The sequence below is a fragment of the Perissodus microlepis genome, chromosome 16, assembly GCF_051167445.1.
Source record: "Perissodus microlepis isolate ML-2025 ecotype Zambia chromosome 16, ASM5116744v1, whole genome shotgun sequence".
Lineage (NCBI taxonomy): Eukaryota > Metazoa > Chordata > Actinopteri > Cichliformes > Cichlidae > Perissodus > Perissodus microlepis.
In genome coordinates, this window is record NC_140476.1 from 19,697,801 (window position 1) to 19,716,880 (window position 19,080).

The 19,080-nt window shown below is 39.4% G+C and overlaps 1 protein-coding gene across 3 annotated transcripts in view; it reads left to right on the forward strand.

Annotated features, from left to right (window-relative positions):
- Positions 1 to 19,080, forward strand: part of col4a2 (collagen, type IV, alpha 2) — a 59,912-nt gene that overhangs the window by 9,708 nt on the left and 31,124 nt on the right. For 2 of the 3 annotated variants that reach the window (XM_084954918.1, XM_084954921.1), the window contains exon 4: positions 11,262 to 11,342. In XM_084954918.1, the coding sequence (XP_084811044.1) occupies positions 11,262 to 11,342 (81 nt within the window). Of the gene's footprint in view, positions 1 to 11,261; positions 11,343 to 17,519; positions 17,678 to 19,080 lie in introns of those variants that run through there. The other variant, XM_084954922.1, reaches the window with a different exon arrangement.

Here is a 19,080-nt window from a genome sequence, read left to right on the forward strand (position 1 = left end):
AACCCTGCTGTTCTCAGTCCTCTCGAGCGATGACGCTGCTGCATGGATCTCCCCATCTGGATGTCTGTCATTGATGTCATTTGATGAGCAGCACAAGTATCAACACAACAAAGTCTGAAAGCCTGACCTGTAAGCCCTGAGGTCCAGAACAAAAATTGGAATAATCCCAGGTTGATTTAGCTCAGTATGTAGCAGGAAGCTCTGATTAGGAGAGTGGCCCACTGGGAAATGGAGTTAAGCCTGCATTTGACCCAAGACCAGTTAAGGAGGGGGAAGGTCCCAGTTTGTCAAGCATGGAGCAGAAACCAGAGCTGTGTTTACACTGGATCCCAGCCACATAGTGGGAGTTTGTCCTGCTGCTTTCAGGTCCCCCTGCTTCAGTTCATGTTCTCCTTCACATCCTGCTCTCTGCTGAGTGATCTGTCCCTCTGCCCCTGCATGTCATTTTCACTGTTGCACTACTTGCATTTCCATTTGTGTAGCATGCTTCTAAAATCAATCAGTCACACATTTATTAGTTATATACTGATTCTATCAAGTGCAATTATTCTCTCTTCTTCTCTTGTGTAACTGACATTCCAGCGATTGGTGAAATCCAGGTAAAACAGTTGCTGTTTTAGGTTCCAGATGTGGCTCACATGAGGAGCTGGTGGTAGTGGATTCTGATTCTGGAATAGGATCTGGATTTTCTGTAGCCAAATGAACTTGCTGACTTGCCCTTCCTTTGATTATGTTGGCTCTGTCTTTTAGTTGGTGCCATTTGAGGCGTTCTATCAAAAGACCTCAGTTTTAACAAGTTTTTGACAAAGTTGCTATTCAGTTTTAAATGTATTGTTGTGCTATACCTGTTGTACTAGACTACTACTGCTTGTCTCTTTTATTTCTTCTCAGTGTTGTCCTATCTTTCTTTTTGCTCATTGCTCTCATTGCTATGGTGTTAAAATGTTCCTATTTTCTTTTAATTTTTCCTGTTCTGTAGATGTACCTGTCCTCTGGGGGTTTGTGAGTGCACACGGGGGACTTTAGCTCTGCTGCAGGAAGTTGGTGACGGAACAGGAAGCACAGTTAGTTATAGAGATGCGATAATGCATACAAGTTGTAGTGTTTATTGAAGAGGAAAGAAACAGTGACTGGGGCATAATTGTTCTTTTGGGACATTTAGTGTTATATCAAGACATGCCAGTGTTATCACTCTGCCAAAAGAAACATGGTAATGTTTGATGTTTTGATTTTCCTGTTTCTGGATGTGATGTATGTATATGTGTTTGTGTTACAGTTCAAATCTGATTATTTGATTTTGTTCAGTGCTGGACTATTGCCGGAAGACAAAGCTGCACTGGCTGTATAAACTCGCCCTGCTGACATGTTGCCTTACTTTTTAAGCCATCAGATCTTTTGTTAAAACTGTACTGTGGTAAAATAGAACAGCCTGACTGAAGAAAAAATAGAGAAGAAAGCTTCTTTATTATTCATTTAAACAGAGATTAAGCTCATTTAGAATTTTACAGACTCATGAACAGTACAGCACATAGGAGTCACACAGCCAGACAGCAGCACCAGCCAGCATGTTTTGGTCTTTGGTTTTCATTTTTATGTTTGAGCCCACTTCAGAATTTTTTATGTTTAGACCTTCCCATTCACAGCCACAGGGGTTATTTTGGAGATGTGTCTTTTCTCTTTTTATCCAGTGAATCACAAATGTCTTCACCCAAATTCTTTCTTTTGTTGTCCTGGATTCACTGACACTACAGGGAGGCTTCAAACAGCGTGGCAGTGAATCAAGATATTGTTCAGCTTCTCTCAACAGGCCGTAGCATTAGCCAGATGGAATCGGCCCACACTGATAGTGTTTTAAGCACTTCTGGAGGTTTAAACTCCACAGAAGAATCCACATGTGAAATCTTTAAGAGACTGAGCACTAACAGAAGTATTTCGATTTTAAATAGTTTTACAGTGTTTGGATTAGTGTGCTGATGAAATAACAAGAAAAGGCTGAATATAAACAAATGCTGTGCTACCGTACTCTTCATCTAAATTACTTTTAACATGACTTAAAGTCTAGAGCCAGCCTCGTGGTTCAGTAAGGTTGGAGCTTTGCCTGACAACTATTATTAGCATGCTACTAAAATCCTCATGACAATGCTAGCGTGCTGATGTTTAATGCTACTCTTTACACTTTGACCATTTATTGTGGTAGACTGCTAAAATTGGATGATTACTTTTGACCTTGACATGAAAAGTTAAGTTATAACTAAGGTCTTTGGAGATAACAGCTGAGGATATCCAGATAGCCGATATCTGATGAAAACATTCCTTTTTGTGTGCCATGCTTTGTTTATAAAAGCAGATTAATTTAAAAAACAAAACAAATAAAAGCTTAAATTGTCACCAGATGATAGACCACCGAATATTTGAATATTTGTTCTTTTACTCTCTCTTCACTGTATCCTCCTTTCGGTCTCCACACGTTTACCTGCATGCAACCAAAGTCTGCTCACACATGACTGCTCAGTGGATATCTGACAGATACACAAACAAAAGGCAAAAATCCGGATCTTTGCTAAACTTTACATATTCATACACAGATATCTGTCTACAGAGATTGTGAAATAACCAAAGAGACTGCAATTCAACGTAAGGAATGAATGAACGAGTTATTGTTTCATTTACTTCAGTGGTTAGCAAAACATTTCTATGTATCAGCAACCTATGTTACACTCATTAATAATGCAAGTATTTACCAAAACTCTGGGCACGATGAGATGACTGCAAAATTTTAATTTAGTTGAAGAAAAAAATGTTTTTTGCCAGTCATGAGCTAAGATTTTGGATTGAAATAGATACAAATTTTGTGCTTTTAAGTTGCAATTTTGAAATAAAACCTAAAATTTTGTAAACAAGATTCCATAACATGTCCTTAACACAACTTTTTTTCCTCTTTTAAGTTTCCTTTTAAGTTACCGCTTGATTTGAGCTTGACAGTATCGACTGATATGATTTGTCGATATACTGGTATCGACATTTATATCAGCTGATAAACTAAATTTAAAAAGTTATCTTAGGAAGGAATCATGAATAAATACTCATCACAAACGTTAGGAAAATCTGTTGTGTTTCACGTGTCTGAAATGAAAAAAAAAAATCATCAGCCGATATATGGTATCATATGTATATCAGTCGGGCTCTGCTCTTCATTTAAAGGTCGACTCCAGTTTGTGTGCTCCCAGAGAATCAATCACTGAGACGGTTCTCTGCTGGCAAAGGGAGTACCACAGCAAGCACTGATATAGTACAAATATGCATCAAGGCATTTTCACGCAGCATCTTTCCATCATGAACTTATGGCCAGGTGTTTCAAGTTCACGGGCTTGAGCTTTCTCTTTAACGTCACCATCATTAGTGTGATGAATGGCAGCTGCAACCTTGAGGAATTGTAACAGTGAGCGATTAGACACTGTACAAATGTATACACACAGACATGCAGGAGGGAGCGCAGGAGCATGAAAGTAATGAAAACAGATGCATTTCTATAGATGTGCTCCTTCCTAGGTCACACATATTATATCTAATCTCTACGTGTAATAATGATATTACAGCATTCCTGTAGCCACGCACTTTCTTGGAATTCAAATATATACAACATGTTTGTAATATGCCATGAAGGCACTGGTCAGAGATGGCTGGCTATTAAGTTAGCTGTTGTTTAATGTTTAGGGCGGTCTGAACCAGTCTTGTCTACACCAACGTCAAACACTAGATTACAAAATAAACTTTTTTTTTTTTTTTTATCTTAACAGTGAACAGTTATTCTGAATTACTTGTTTGGGATGATACCTTAATAAAGCCAGATCTTTTGAATGTGTTTAAAGCACTCAAAGTAGAGACTGAACTACGTTTTCTGCGAAATAGACAAGTACTTGTAACTAATAAATAAAAGAATAAGCCACCAGTTAATTGCTCATCTTGCAGATTGACTCCATTTTCCCCACTTTGCACTGTTGCTGGTGATGATAGTCCTCTTTATTCTCATGTCCACTGGTAGAAGTGAATTCTGTAATTCTGTTAGGTGCATGAGGAAAGATAAGCACTTAAAATAAGCACTTAGCACCATGATGCACTGCTTATTTTGAGCAAACTGAAAGATCTGCATACAAACTCTTAAAGAATGAACATAAGCAGCTGGAACATGCTTTAATGTGTGATCTTCATCTTATCTGCTAAGGATATTTCACAATGCTCGGGATGTTATTTGATCTGTTTTTCTTTTTATACTGAAAAACTATCATGAGCATCAGTGTATTTTCCCAGATGCTGAGATATCAGTCATATCTGTGGCAGTTAAGGCATCTGTTTGAATATCTAACAAAGCAGACAAGTAATTACAGGAGTGTAGCATCTACAAAGTTTAGTACTGGGATCGGGCATTTGGCTCCTTGGCTAAGGTCAAAGTGGAAAGGTCAAATCCTTAATATTAAGAATAAGCAAAGCCTGTGTTAAACATCCCACAAAAAATAACCACTTATGGCCCTTTTGGGAGGATTTAGTTTCTGTTGACTCTTCATTATTGTGATCACAGCAGCCATATTTTACACCTCTGTCCTCAGTTTTCCTCATAGTGTGTTAACACCAGCCCAAGGCCAAAGATCAAAGGCTCATCCTGCAGCAGGCTGTGACCTCTGATCATCTGATACCTCTGATACAGAGAAACCAGCTCAAAGGGAGTTTGCTGTTTTATTACCCAAAATCTTCCTGTGCCATCAGTGTTGACTGGTTGATGTTTAGATATTTTAATGAAATAGTTGCGATCTAATAAGCAAGAGTGCTAAAAACCCTTTAGTGTAAAAAATATGTTTTAGAGGAATTTCTGCTTTATCACTTTTGCTCTAGTCAGGCAACATCTGTCACCGTATTTTTATTCATGTTTTTTCCTATTAATACTCTGTTTGCATGTTTCACTGGAAAATATGCAAGGGAGAAGTGGAATGTCCAGCTGTGCACACTCACGTCTGCCTTCATGCTGCATTTCTTAGAATCCGCTGATGTTTGCCTTATGTACTCATCTGCACTAACTTATGTTTAAAAGATTATCTCAACTTGAATTTCTCTGTTTCCTTCTGTTTTGGGGGCACATTAAATTGGTTCAAGCTTATAGAGCTTAGTAGTCCATTGCGTTTCATTGCATCAGTCACGTGGACTTCTGATTGCCTTAAAATACCACAAATCAACCCCTGATCTTTGTGGTTTCTTTAGTGCTGCAGGTTGGAGGCCAAAATGATAAGAATGCGTCTCTAATTTCAGCCTAAGTCCGACATTATTTCTCTGCATATTTATTTATAGTTCGCCTTCAGTTTGTTTTGTCTGTATTTTCCTTCATCTTTTGTCTTGTCATCATCCTGTCCTCCCGCCTGAGTTTCTTTGTTGATTTTGGCAGCGTCTGGCGTTCACAGGAAGTGCTAAGAAGCGGTTTTGTCTGTGGTAAAACTAACATATACGGAACAGGGGAAAAAACCGAGACTGTGGTGAGTCAAGCTGCCCACAAACCAACCAACAACACATCTGATTCAGCTGTGAGATTGTGGTGCAGCGTGACTTGCTGGAGGCTAAAAGATTCACCAATTAATCAGCGACGTTTTCGATAACTGATTTTATTACTTACTGTTACCGTTCATTGAATTACGAGATTTGGACAGATGGTTTTCAGGAAAGCATGACTTTTAAAGCATCTGGTTTGTTCTTGGGAATTTGTGATGACTTTTGATTGCTTTCTTGGCCGACACAAGTGAAGAAGATGAGAGGAAATGCTCACAAATAGAAATCTGTTAGATTCAGTTAATGCAATTAATTGCAGTTATTAAAAGTTGTCTAACTAAATGATGCAATTTGACTTTTTGACCATAGCAATTTTTAAGTTTGGCAAGAGGGTCGGCACATTACACTATCTCACCTTCTCTGTACTACAGTTCAATATTAATTAAACAACTAAACCAGTTATCAAAAATCTTGCTTTCTACTTCAGAATGGCATCAACATCAAATTTTATAAGGACATAGAAGAGATTTCATCATTTTTCTTCCTAATCTTCTGCTCAACCCAAGAATTCATATGCTAATCATATCCAACTTTCACAGTAATGTCTGGGGTAAAATGAAGTGAACTTTTCTACAAAGATCAAGTTTGTTGTAGTAATGTTCTCCAAAAACCACTCATAGTAATTATTCAACACTAATGGGATACTGACTGGATGACACTAATCTTCGGTCTTCAGAGTTTTTACTAAGCAGAGTACTTTTTCAGGACAGACATGCATGTAAACGACATTTGAATTGCTGGCGGACCACAGTGTGGTGCTGTAGAAATGCAACAACATATTAAGTGCAGTGACTATGTATAAAAGCCACATAGACATTACCTACAGTTTAGGTTTGGAGAATGACTTATTTTTTTAAATTTGACCTCTACACACCACAACAGTGGATTGTAAATCACTAAAAATGTGACCGAAGTGCAAACTTTCAGCTTTATTTCCTAGATGTTTGACAAAAGTATTATATTGGCTATTTTTGGATCTTATATATTTTTGGACCTTTTCAAAAATTCCAGTAAAAACCTGATATAATGAAAGTCCAGCTCTTGGAATCATCTCCAAGTCCTTTACCTGCTTCATTTGTTAAGAAATAATGAGGGAACAGGAAACAATCAGATTCAGCTCTTCACCTGGCCATGAAACTGCTCATCGGTCAACTATCCAGTTGATTTTGAGCCTCTGAAAATAGGCTAAAATACTGAAAATACCTCTGAAAATACTGTGTATGTAATAATCCAAGCCAAAGTATGAGAGAAAAACATGAGCATGATAGGGTGATGTTGACCCAGCTGGTTCAGTTTCACTAATTTCACATATTTTGAAGGAGTTGGTGCACAATTAGAGTGATGCAATTCTGCAGTCTCCATAAAGAAGAGGGAGGCAACAAGAACTACAAATTTCGTCAGAGAAAAAAATATTTTTATGAACACAGCAGCTTTGCACGTTCACCCCTAAAGCTCTGTTCACTGAAACTTGATCTACATATGAAAATAAGCCATCAGTGGCTCCAGACTGATCCAAGTTATATGGATTTATTTATTCTTATAAATTTGGTTTAAGGTACTGAGTGTTGGTAATTCAGGACACCAGGCAAGTGGCTTTTACTAAATGTGTTTCTTTAAGCACAAATTGATCATTTACTCCTGATGAAAGATCTCTTAATTGTATGTCACGTTAAGATGTCGGGCTCTGTTTGCAGCAGTAAATCGATTAGCTGGCACATAGAGACAAAGGACCAGGAGTGGAAAACTGTCTGTTACTACTCGGTCAGACAGAACCTTTTGTTTTTTCATATGTGTGTGGTCTGAGTGTTATAAACAAATGCAGAACTTCATTTATATCTTAAGAGGGCGTCCTTTTTTGTGGAACCACTGTTTACATTTACACACGTGATTGTAATCGTGAAGCTGAGCAGACCACTGAAAGCAGTTCACAGAACATAAAAGATGATCATGACTGCAGTCATACTGTAAACGAGAAGCCGCGGATCACCAATCAAAGTAAACCGGGTCTCAGGGAACCGCTGTGGCTCATGGGAATTGTTTCATGTCATATGTGCTGTTGTGTGACAGCACTCATAACAAAGGCATGGGAAGAGGTTTTCATCTGTACTCTGAAACCATTTTGTGAATTGAAAAAAGGAATAAAATTGATGTGTTCTTTAATGAGAGACATTTGCTCTTTGAATGTGCAGAGCTGTTTCTGTTTCATTCTTGCTTATCATGCCTGGGTGTGAGACTTATGATTACAGTAAAGGAGTTACTTATAACGAAAACCAGTCAGTTTTTCTTTGTGTGCAGACTCTGATGAGCTGATCGGCGCTCTGATGCTCACTGGTCTTTGTGGAGCTGAATTAAACAAGATAAGCAAAATTTCCGCAACAAACCCTAGGCACAATAAAGCAATTGTAAAAGATAGACACACAAAGATCGACAAGGAAGTTAGTGAATCTAACCAACTTTATCATCTTAAATTTACCCCGAGGTCTGCTACCCTTGATGCCACCTAAAATGGCCATGAACACCACCAGCTGCTCTGCACCAGTCCAACATAGTTCATTACTGTAACTCGAATTGTGTTTTGCAAAACACAATTCAGCAACACATCATGTGTAGATCCAATATCTGATATCTGATTTGCTTTGAAAAATTCTTACCTTTCCTTGCTTCTTCCTCCCCTCACCCCCAACCAGTCACAGTGGCTGGCTGCTGCTCCCTGAGCCTGGTTTTGCCAAAGGTTTCTTCCTGTTAAAAGGGAGTTTTTCCTTCCCACTTTCACCAACTGCTTGATCATACGGGGTCGTGTAATTTGGGGGGTTTCTTTCTAATACTGTTGGGTCTATGCCAAACAACATAAACAACGTTGAGGTGACTGTTGCTTGAAGTGAATTGTTGCTGTAAAATATATCAGAATTGAATTTGTCTTTCTTACTGTCTGTCAGTGCGCCCCAGGGCAGCTGTGGCTACAATTTAGCTTGCCATCCCCAGTGTGTGAATGTGTGTGTGAATGGGTGAATGACTGAATGTAGTGTTTTGGGTCCATAGGGACTAGTAAAGTGCTATACAAATACAGGCCATTTACCTTTTTTTTTTTTTTAACCATTTACGACACTGGGATGACATTATTTGGTAACATCAAAGAACTCATTCGACACTAATATGTATTAATGTGCTTATCAGATTTGATTGCTCATTAATTCAAGGTGATGGAACGGCACACAGATCATTTCTCTCCATGCGTACGCCATGCTGCATGGTGGTCTGGATTTATCCGTTACTTTTCTGATATGGTGTGATCTAGTGCAACATTTCATATGGTAAATAGGGAATTGTTGGTTTTTGTCTTCATATGTTACTATTTGTGCTACTATATTCTGTCGATTGCTTCTTAAAAAAGATCCCATGTCCATCAGCAGTAGGAGTAGTAGATTTTAAATATTACTTAAATCTACAACAAATTCATGCTTTGCACTTCTTCTTTTATGCTTTTCGAAAAACAAATGAACTACACCACAGTTATTTTGGAAGCACATGACTTTTAGAGGCAAGTCTAGAGCCAGCTTGGCTGTGTCCAAACACAGTGAGCCCAAACACACTTTGGGATAGCGTTGCTATCAACTTACTGGTTTAGTGAAAGTATGTTGCATTTGTTTTTTTCTTAATATGATTTGAGACAAGCATGTCTGAGTATTTTATGATATGATGAGTTATTGTTCCACTATTTCGAGTGGGATTGAACGGATGCAAACAAATGCACCTGCACATTATCATGAACTCAGTTTCCAAGGCGTGCAAAAGCTATGGAAAAGGTGATTTGACAAACAGCGGGTTATTGTGACTGTGGGTGGAGAAAACAGGATATTGTAGCGCAATCCCATTGTCCTCTGCTGAAACGGCCATCAGCTATTTTGAGCCTGTAAACTAAGGTTGAATTGATAGTGCATTGCTCCACAATGTGTAATTGCCTATATGGGACCCATTCCTTTGTGAGTCTATCTGGAGATGACGCAATCTATTGTCTGTGCTTTTGGACTTCCACCCTAATGTGGAGAAAGGTCATTCCATGACTCTGTTACATCCTTATTCTGATTGAAATCACCTTCCTTTTTCATGTCTCTTTTCCTAAAATTAAAAAAAAAAAAATTCCTGTCATACAGGTAATCCCTCTGCATGGGATTGATTGATGTGGATATACTGCGTTTCAAATAATCAGATGAAATGTGGGGCATAAGGAAAGCATGCAGTTTGCTGGAGTCTGACACCACATGCAGGCTAAATTAAATCCATTGAGGCATCAAACAGTGGTTTGAAAGGAACTCCTCAGATCCACTGATTGTTAACAAAGAAATGCAGCCTTGTGCATTCCATAAGGGAGAGGAAGAGGGTCTTTTTGTTGGAGATAGGGGACCAATAAAGGACGATGCCTCTATGGTAAAAGAAGGTCTTTGTGCATGAACAAGGTCTCAATGTGGCCTTTGTAAATAGGGCTGCTGGGATCGGCTGTCAAACTAAGGAGGAGAATCATTCTGATTCTTTATCTGCCACTTTGTTGCCATTGTGGGCATAAAGTGCTCATTTAGATTTTTTTTTACGACAGAGAGGGGGGGATATTGAGGCATTTGAGGCCTAAGCAGGCTATGGTATGGGTGTGTGGGTGGAGGACGTAGGTAGGGAGTGTGAGACGTCATGAAATACATCAGCTACATGGCAGTTTCTGTAACATCTGTATGTGCTACTAAAATGCCACTGAATGGCCTTTTACCCTAGTTCCCTAAACATTGCTACCTTGGAGTTAATACAGCAACCAAGCCTTCTGTGTTGGTTTGATTTGTTTTTATTCTCAGCCTTGCTGGGTAGAAGTTTAATGGAACATTTTAAACTGCTCTATTCATATTATATAGTTCAATGGAAGCAGTGCTGGGTGCTTTAAGGCATCACAAATGAACTTGAAAATATATAAAAAGAGCAGCTGAATTAGTGATCTCAAATTGAGCAGATTTTTTTAAGTCCACATGTTTTGAGGTATCGAGGTTTGAGATGTGGTTCTATACATGTTATGTTGTGTTCATGGTTTTGTCGGGAGTTCAAATGTTTCTGCTTCAGAGGCAATATGTGCTCGAATTAGACCGTGAATGGGGATTTTATTCAAAGCACAAGATAAATGTGAAGTTGTATCAGCCTCAGCTCTGACTTAATTAATGCCTCAAGCTTTCTCAGTTAGCTTAGGGTCTTGCCACCTCTGACCTGTGGGTTGGCAAAGCTGGGGAGTGGCTACTTTCACTTTCTTTCTTCTGGTCTGTGTTGTGCTTGTGTCATGTCTAGGACAGATGAGCCTGTGATGGTGGGTGGTTTGGTTGGTATGCAGACATCTAAGGGCAGATTGTTCCCGTCTGTGACTGGACCCAGCTTCTTCTCCTTCTTTTTTTTCTTCTCATAAACAGACGACCATCCATTATGAATGAATGTCCTCTGTGACTCATTCGAGCCATTTCCAAAATACCCTTTCTGCAGAAAACACTTAGATACACAACTGTGCAGACAGTAGTATACACAGTCATCCGTGCTGATATAACAGAGGTGCTGGTGTGATCAGCAGCGTACACAAACACAGATAGTCACACCTGAAGTGCACAATATGTAATGTGGGCTTTTTTTGTGTGTGTTTTGTTTTTTTGCAGGGTGGGAAGAAGCACAATGTCCCCTGTGGTGGAAGAGACTGCAGCGGAGGCTGTAAATGTTTCCCAGAGAAGGGTGCCAGGGTAAGTTTCCTACTTTAACTACTGTTCCAAGTAGCTCTGCAAAGACCGCTCTCTCCCTCCCTCTCTGTCTCTGTTTCTGTCTTTTCCCTTTTTATCTTCAGTGTTAACCAGCTCTACCAGCTGCTTTTCAATCTGGAATACCATTTAAGGCCATGATCACACATGACGGTGTATTTAAGTCTCAGGAAAAGATGAACTGACAGGCTGCATAGGGGCCAGTATAAAATAAATATGATTTTCTCTAACCTATGAATCCTGTGACAATCAGGGCTGTAAATGAACCCCCAGCAAGTTCCCTTTAATTGGACCACAAGCATCAATTCAACTTTGAATAAATATCAGGTTAGCCTGATATTTGGGTGCTGTGGATGCACAGCAGCCACGATGGGGTAATAACCCTTGTGTCATGTGAGGTGGTCACTGTTTCCAGCTCAACTCAACATCAGTGTCATGCCTGATCATAGCCTTCCAGTCATGTTGTGGGGAATCAAAGTGTCACAACAATGCAAAGTTAACATATCAGATAATCAGTCTATTAAGACTATTTCACCGTATGGAGGATTGCACTGCTGTAAGTCATTAGTTTGACATACTTATCACCCTTTCTTGCAGTCTAAGAGTTGAATTTCACATCATTAACCTCTGTGAAAGAAAAGGTCAGAGAGGAAGAAGAAGTGTCTAAAGTGAGGGAGAGCAAAAGAGAAAAATGAGAGAGGGTTTTAAATCAGAGAGACAGACATAGACTAAACACATTGAGATAACACGCTCAGAGCGTGTCAGGGGTTTCTGCATGACTAAATGCTGTTTTTGCTTCTGACACATGCTGCACAAATCATCAGATGGCTTTCTGATTATTACACCAGGGGCTTTACCTTCTTAAAATATCAGTGCTTTGAAAAAACCAGCGTCTACTTTCCACAGCAAATGAAAACACATATTTGGGTGTTGAAAGAGACGTGATTTCATTTGTTCTGCAAAAAAGTTTTTTCAATAATAAAACAGTTGGATTAAGTGGGATGTAAAGATGTGCTTCATGGGTTATCTGAGCTTCCACAAGCTTAGAGAGGAATCAACATATATTCCTCTAAAATCTTAGTTACATACTGAGCTCATCCGGAGATCCTCAAACAAGGATCTGTTGGTTGAGAACTGTGACCTGAGATCATTTTACTAACAAAACCACAGTATTTCCCAATCTCAGTTAAGTGTTTTTGTCTCCTTCACCTAACCACAGATGTGCACTCAAATCTCTGTCCTGGGCTCTGTTCACCCACATCCATCATAGCGACACAAGTGTGTTCAAGTTCATAAATGTAGCTCTTCATTTACCCCCCTGTTAAAGTTGTCCCTGAACACCATCCTGCCCATGAACGTATTTTTAAATACTCAAAAGACATTTCGGATTTTTGTGCATTTCAAAGACGAACTTTCCGGATGATTAACTGGCCAGCTTCCTTTTGTTTCTCTGTTCTTCCGAAGACTGCTCGTAGGATCCATAAATGTCCCAGCTTAGCTTTCTGATGTGGTAAAGACCATTTACCACATAAAGTCGGGAACTGAAAATCCAGACTTGTAAAACCTCCCCCTTGCGATAAAGAACACCTCCTGAGGGAGATGACAACAGGACCTGACAACAGGAATTTCATGCAACTTGACTTTGGCATCCACTAAGAATTTACCAGACCAGCTTTACAGTCGGTCTGACCTTTGCTGTGGATGCAGGAAAGCCTGTAAGAAGCCAGAACGGGAACTTCCACATTCCGCGTCTGAAGGATTCATAAGTCTGACGATGGGCTCAGCAGACCACTTTGGCTTCCTCCTGTCTTTCACTGATTTACTGTGCCAACCAGGAGCGAAGGAAAAAACTGTCATTATCCAGTGCTGCTGTAAGTGCTAAGACAGTGAGTTGTTTTCCTTCCTTGGCATAGTTTGTGCTTTGGCTGTAAAAACAAGAAAAAATATCACAGATCAGACATCCTGGTCTGCGAGAGATGAACTACACAAACATTCGCCAAAGACAAGCGGTCTCTAAGCCAGAGGAAACTAGACTCCATTTCCAAGAACACAGGCATTTTACGTTGTCCTTGTGTTTGTTTTATGCATATTTAAAGCTTAAATTTCCTAAATTCGAAGAGTTTTGTACATATTGTAACACATCCAAAATGTTGCAGAGGTTTTTGCTTCACCCCAGTTGTTGCACTTGTTTATGAACACACTAGAAACTAACGTAGGTAGGTCCCCTCAGATCTGTTTCTCCCTCCTGCATCTCGTTCCAAAAACATTTCTTCCGAAAACTTCCCCCTGAGGTAAGTCATGGAGAAGAGCGCTTCACTGAATGGGTCCGACTCATCCTGTGCAGCTGTCTGCTTTGGCTGAGATTTCACACAGCTGTCGCGATTGGGCGATGGTTGTTAACAGAGAAATGGCGGCCATTTACGTCAACATGATGCGTTAGTGGAACAGAATCATTTTTTGTCCAACTTCTCCTGTGACATCAGTTTTGTTTGTGTTCTAGTTTTAAGAAAATAAAAGTTGGATCTCAGAGTTTATCACAGGACTAAACAAATGGCAAAGCCTCGCTTCGGTAACGTTTGTACGCCATCGTATTTGCCAAACCAGGACGTGTTTGTGAAACTGCATGCTGTGTGTGTGTTTTATACCTCACATAATCCTCATATTTTAAAACTTGTTGACTAAATTTATAAAAAACTACTTAATTTTTCATTCAGTATGATCCAAAATGAATAACTGAGCCCATAAACTCAGCAGGAAAGTGTTAAGTTGCATCAGAAAACCGTTTACCAATAGACTTCCCTTGGAGCAGAAGTCTTCTTCCAACCATAACTATCGCCATCTGGCGGCCTTCAGATAGAATGGAGGTTTTAGATGCTATCTTTTAAGATAAAAACAGAAGATGAAAGCAATGCAAAAGGGAAACAATAAAGTTAAAGTTCAGACAGACATGAGAGACAGAGAGAGCGTGAGAGAGACTCAAAGAATGAAAGAGATTCTTGGTGGAGACTAAATATGCTAATTTCAGGGCTTTTCTGAGAGTGGAGACGGCGTGCTTCCAAAAGTCCTCATTGTTCTTTTGCGTCATTAGTGGATTTTTTTTCATTTCCAGTCATGAGAATGGTAATAAAAAGGCAAATAAGTACCCTAAATTGTAGTAATGAGGAAATAAGTTAGGACCGCAAAGTGTTTGAAGTAATTCCCAAGACTTGGCTTTATAACCGAGGAACATGAGCACAAGTGTAATCACAGTGTGATCAAATAAAGGTGTAAGCAGTTGTGCAAGCTAGTTGGGGTTATAAAGAATCCATTTTATGGTTTCGAATGCCTGGAGAACCAGGATGACATTAGAAACTGAACACACATGCTCACTTTTAACAGATCACTGATATGTTTAGTGCTGGGAGGGATGAACATGGAGAAACACGTGCATCGAAAAGAAAAAAAAGACAAGCCACTATTTGGAAACCATTAGAGGCAGTATGCTGGGAGACATGGTGTCCTTTCCACCATAAGAAACACTGTTATGCGTTAAAGAAGGAAAGGAAATGACATGTTCTGAGGAAACTGAGCACAATGACAGTCCACTGATCTTTTTTTAATATAGACGCCCTCTGTGTCTGTGGGAACAAGTTGGTCTCTGTTTGGTTTCATCTATAAATGGTTAAGATTTCCTCGTTCCATGAAAACAAGTGCATACCTACATTCTTAATCTAGTACCCGAGCCTGTTTTATACTTTCCTGTCTGCTTAGGGATGGCCACTGACAGGAATGCTGCAGGCATCATCATCATTTTGTGACTCCTCAATATCATGACATTTGCACACACTTTCATGGTAAAAGCAAGGATGTGTTTCTTGCACCTTGTCTTCAGAATAAACTCTTGAACTTACATAATTATGAACTCTATTTGAGCTCTCAGAGCTGAATTTTTCAGCAGTGGTCAGTAACACAGATCAAACATGACTGTCTAAATGGAGAATATGGGAGGTGAGTTAATGAGCATATTTACTGGCAGAGGCATCTTTCCAGTATATATTAGTAACATGCTGTAGCTTCTTACATGATTTGTAATGGCAGTTTTTCCTCAAACCTGCAATCAGGAGCCTCATCCATGCCCGTAGTCCCTCTCCACTGGCCCTGACCTTGTCAAAGAAAGAGCTACTAACTGTGGAGTAATGGTGCAGTAGATGGGAGGGGAGGGAAGCAAAAACCTGCTGCTATCACTAAAACTCTTGGATGGGAGGATTTTCTTTTCCTAAGATTCTTGGACAGAGGAATTCAGCAGGGATCACAGGCTGCGAGTGCCCTGTGTGAAAGAGCCTGACAAACAGACAACAACCGCCTGTTGTATGTAGCTGACACATGGTTACAAAATAATCCAGACCCCAGTTTTTTCATCGTTGTCACACTTAAATGTTTCAGGTCATTAAAGAAATTTTAATATTAGACAAGGGTAAGGCAAGTAAAAACAAAGTGCAGTTTTTAAATGATGGTTTCATTCAGAATTAGCTATCCGAACTTTCACTGCAGAAAGAGAACTCTGATGGACAACGAACAGGACGAAACATGCGGTCTATAATTCACGTAATGAAAATCACAAGATCAAATCATATTTGTCTAACCAAGTCTCTGTCTGGGTCTGCAAAAACAAAAATGTCTCCTTCTTGTTTTTGTTTTTGTTTTTTACTGACCCGCTGTCCTCTACCCAGACGGGGTCCAGTTTTAGGAGCCTTAAAACGTGTCTCACTCTCACATTTTGGGAAGATAACTGCTTTTAGGAATGGGATGTCTATTGTGTACAAAGGAGGGCCTCGTGTACACATACTGTGCACATACATAAAGGCAGGGCGAAACATCAACACTGACGCATACTTACTCATATACCTGTATAAATTAAAAAGTATTGCAGTGAGGAAGATATTGATCGATTCCTTAGTGACAGAGTCCTCCTTGAGTCTCGCCAGTTGGCAGCAAATGTGGGAAAAGGGAGGTTTTTGCTACTTATTTTGAAACCACTATCTTTAAAAAAAAAAAAAAAAAAGAGGCAGGGAACAAAATAACTTTAATTTCAGTCATTTCTGTGTGTGAAACTCACATGATGGGAATCAAATCTGATTCACAAATGTTGAAAAATTTGCACATGATATACTCCCACTTCAAACCCTTTGCTCCTCTTACCTGAAATCGATTACAAACGGCATGTATTCACATTATGAGTATGGAAAACAAATAGGTGCACTTACCCACCTCTTAGTGTTCTTTCTCACTATGATAACTCTAATGACAAGTAGAGGTGCCTGTAAATGCACACTGAAGCTGTGTCGAGCCTCTGCTAAGCAGGGCGGCATCAAAACTGACTGTGACTGTGTTTTTGTCTCAGCCTATATGTTTCACAAAGTCAGTGTTTATTCTTTGTCCTCCTCTTATTTCTTACACAAGACAGATTTGAATAAAATATCCTGGAGATATCCTGTGTTTTGTAGGAAACCATTCCCAACACGTCAGCCTTTTTCTTTTGCATGTATCCCTCCATTTTCTTAACCGCTTTTTCCAATTCAGAGTCTCGGTGGGGTGGAATACGTCCTCAACAGGTCATCAGTTAATCACAGGACTAACACAGAGAGACAGAGAATCATTCAGGCTCACATTCACACCTACAGCCAATTCTGAATCACCCGTAAACCTAAAAAACATGTCTTTGTTTCCATAATGGTGCCGTGAAAATGTACCGTTTGGAGAAAAACATAAAATAAAGGACATCTAACCCCTTTATTTTAGTGACCAGCTATATATAGTATACTAATAAATACAGATAAGATGAGAAAGAGTCCAATCTTAACAGAACAGTTTACCTTTCAGTAGTAAATCTAACTATGTACTAAATTCCAAGAAGAAATCTAAATATTTCCTTGTGTTCTAGCAAGAGTGTTCATTTTTGACTTTGTCCTGAAGCTTTACCAGCTTTTATTCTTGAGCACATGTACATAGTAACTTTGGCCCTGAGAGGCCAAACAGACTGCAGCTTAAGAAAACACCAGCAATAAGAACAACGCTGCAAAAGCAACGGAAATAGGAAAAATCAAAACAGAAATAGGAAAAAAACAGATTTCCAAAAGCACAAGGGAAGTGTTTCTGGGGAAGCAATAATCCCGACGGACCAGTTGCAGGAACCAAAATATGCTAAGAATTGCGCTGGGAGACACTTAAAAGAAGTGGAGGACCTATTCAATTCAATTCAATTTTATTTATATAGCGCCAAATCACAACAACAGTCGCCTCAAGGCGCTTTATCGGTTTTGTGAGGAAAGAAAAGATGAGAGGTAAGTGTGTTAGTCTAACTATTAGCCTAAAAATCCGTCGTCAGTTTTATATGAATTATGATAAAACACACCTAGCATGTTTTGGGTTCCTGCAACTGGTCCGTCGGGTTATTGTCTCCCCAGAAACACTTCCCTTGTGCTTTTGGAAATCTGGTTTTTCCTATTTTTGTTTTCATTTTTCCTATTTCTGTTTCCTTTTTTGCTATTTCTGTTGTGTTTTGTGTGCTTTTGCAGCGTTTTTCTTATTGCTGGTGTTTTCTTAAGTTGCAGTCCGTTTGTAACTTCTGTTACAGGACAGAAAAATCTGCTATTGGCAGTTATTTAGTAAACAAGCTAAGAAATCCTGCTTTTTTTCTGCCTCGGTCTGAATTCAAAAGTTCACTTTTTCAATAAATTTAAATAATTTAAGTAAATTGTTCTGTCATCACTGGAAAGTCCATCTACGCTGCATGAGAAGGGAACAACAGAAGGATTAGGAATTATTTGGACAGATGCATAAAACCTCTGGCAAACTGAACTCATTCAAAGGTCATGTTTCCTCATCATGGAAGTAAATCACAGTCTTATGAAATTCATTTTCACTGTAGGTTGTTGGCCTTGGTAAGAAGACACTCCCTCCTAGTGCTCTTTTAGTTGCCATCTGTAGCTTGACTGTGTTATCACCAGCCAACACATGGTTTGAGTATACCTAAGGACAAATTACCCTGAGATATTCTGTTTCATGTTGGTGCTGGAACTGTGAACTTCAGCATACTTTCACCCTTTTTTCTAAAATTTTGGACATTAGAGTCACTTTGTGTCTTGAAATAAGCCTCATACCAGTTTTGGGACAATTTCCTGATTATTTTCCAGTGGACACTTTCCGGTGCCGTCCATCCCCTGCTGAGTTACACTGAAAAGGACATTCAGACTCGCACCACGATCACATCTGTCTGGACTGCAATCTCATGATAGGAACGCGGGGTCAGGAATTGTTATGGTTGGCGATGAAAGGTCTCAGGGCTGTAGGAAAAATGTGACCAGTTTTTTTGGGTCACAGCAACGATGCCATGTGTTCTCCATCAGGCCTTGTTGTGAAACCTACACTGGGGGTGGGCTGCTGAGGAAACAATTAGATCTCCTCCAAGTAGTTTCATATTTATTCCTACAACATTTTCTAAGACAAATACATGTTTTTCAGCGCAGACTAGAGATGTGAGAAATTTGGCCCCACATAGCGGTGTTTCAACATGTGCTCAGTGGTTGTGTAAATGTTGTGTAATATATGAGTACTTTTTCCCCCCCTATAACCTAAGGTCAAGGTACATTCCCATCCTTTACTCATACTCAGGCTCTCAAATTGCTATAATTTACCGTAAACCTATGTAATAAACTATTAAGTGAGTAAACCACACACACATGCA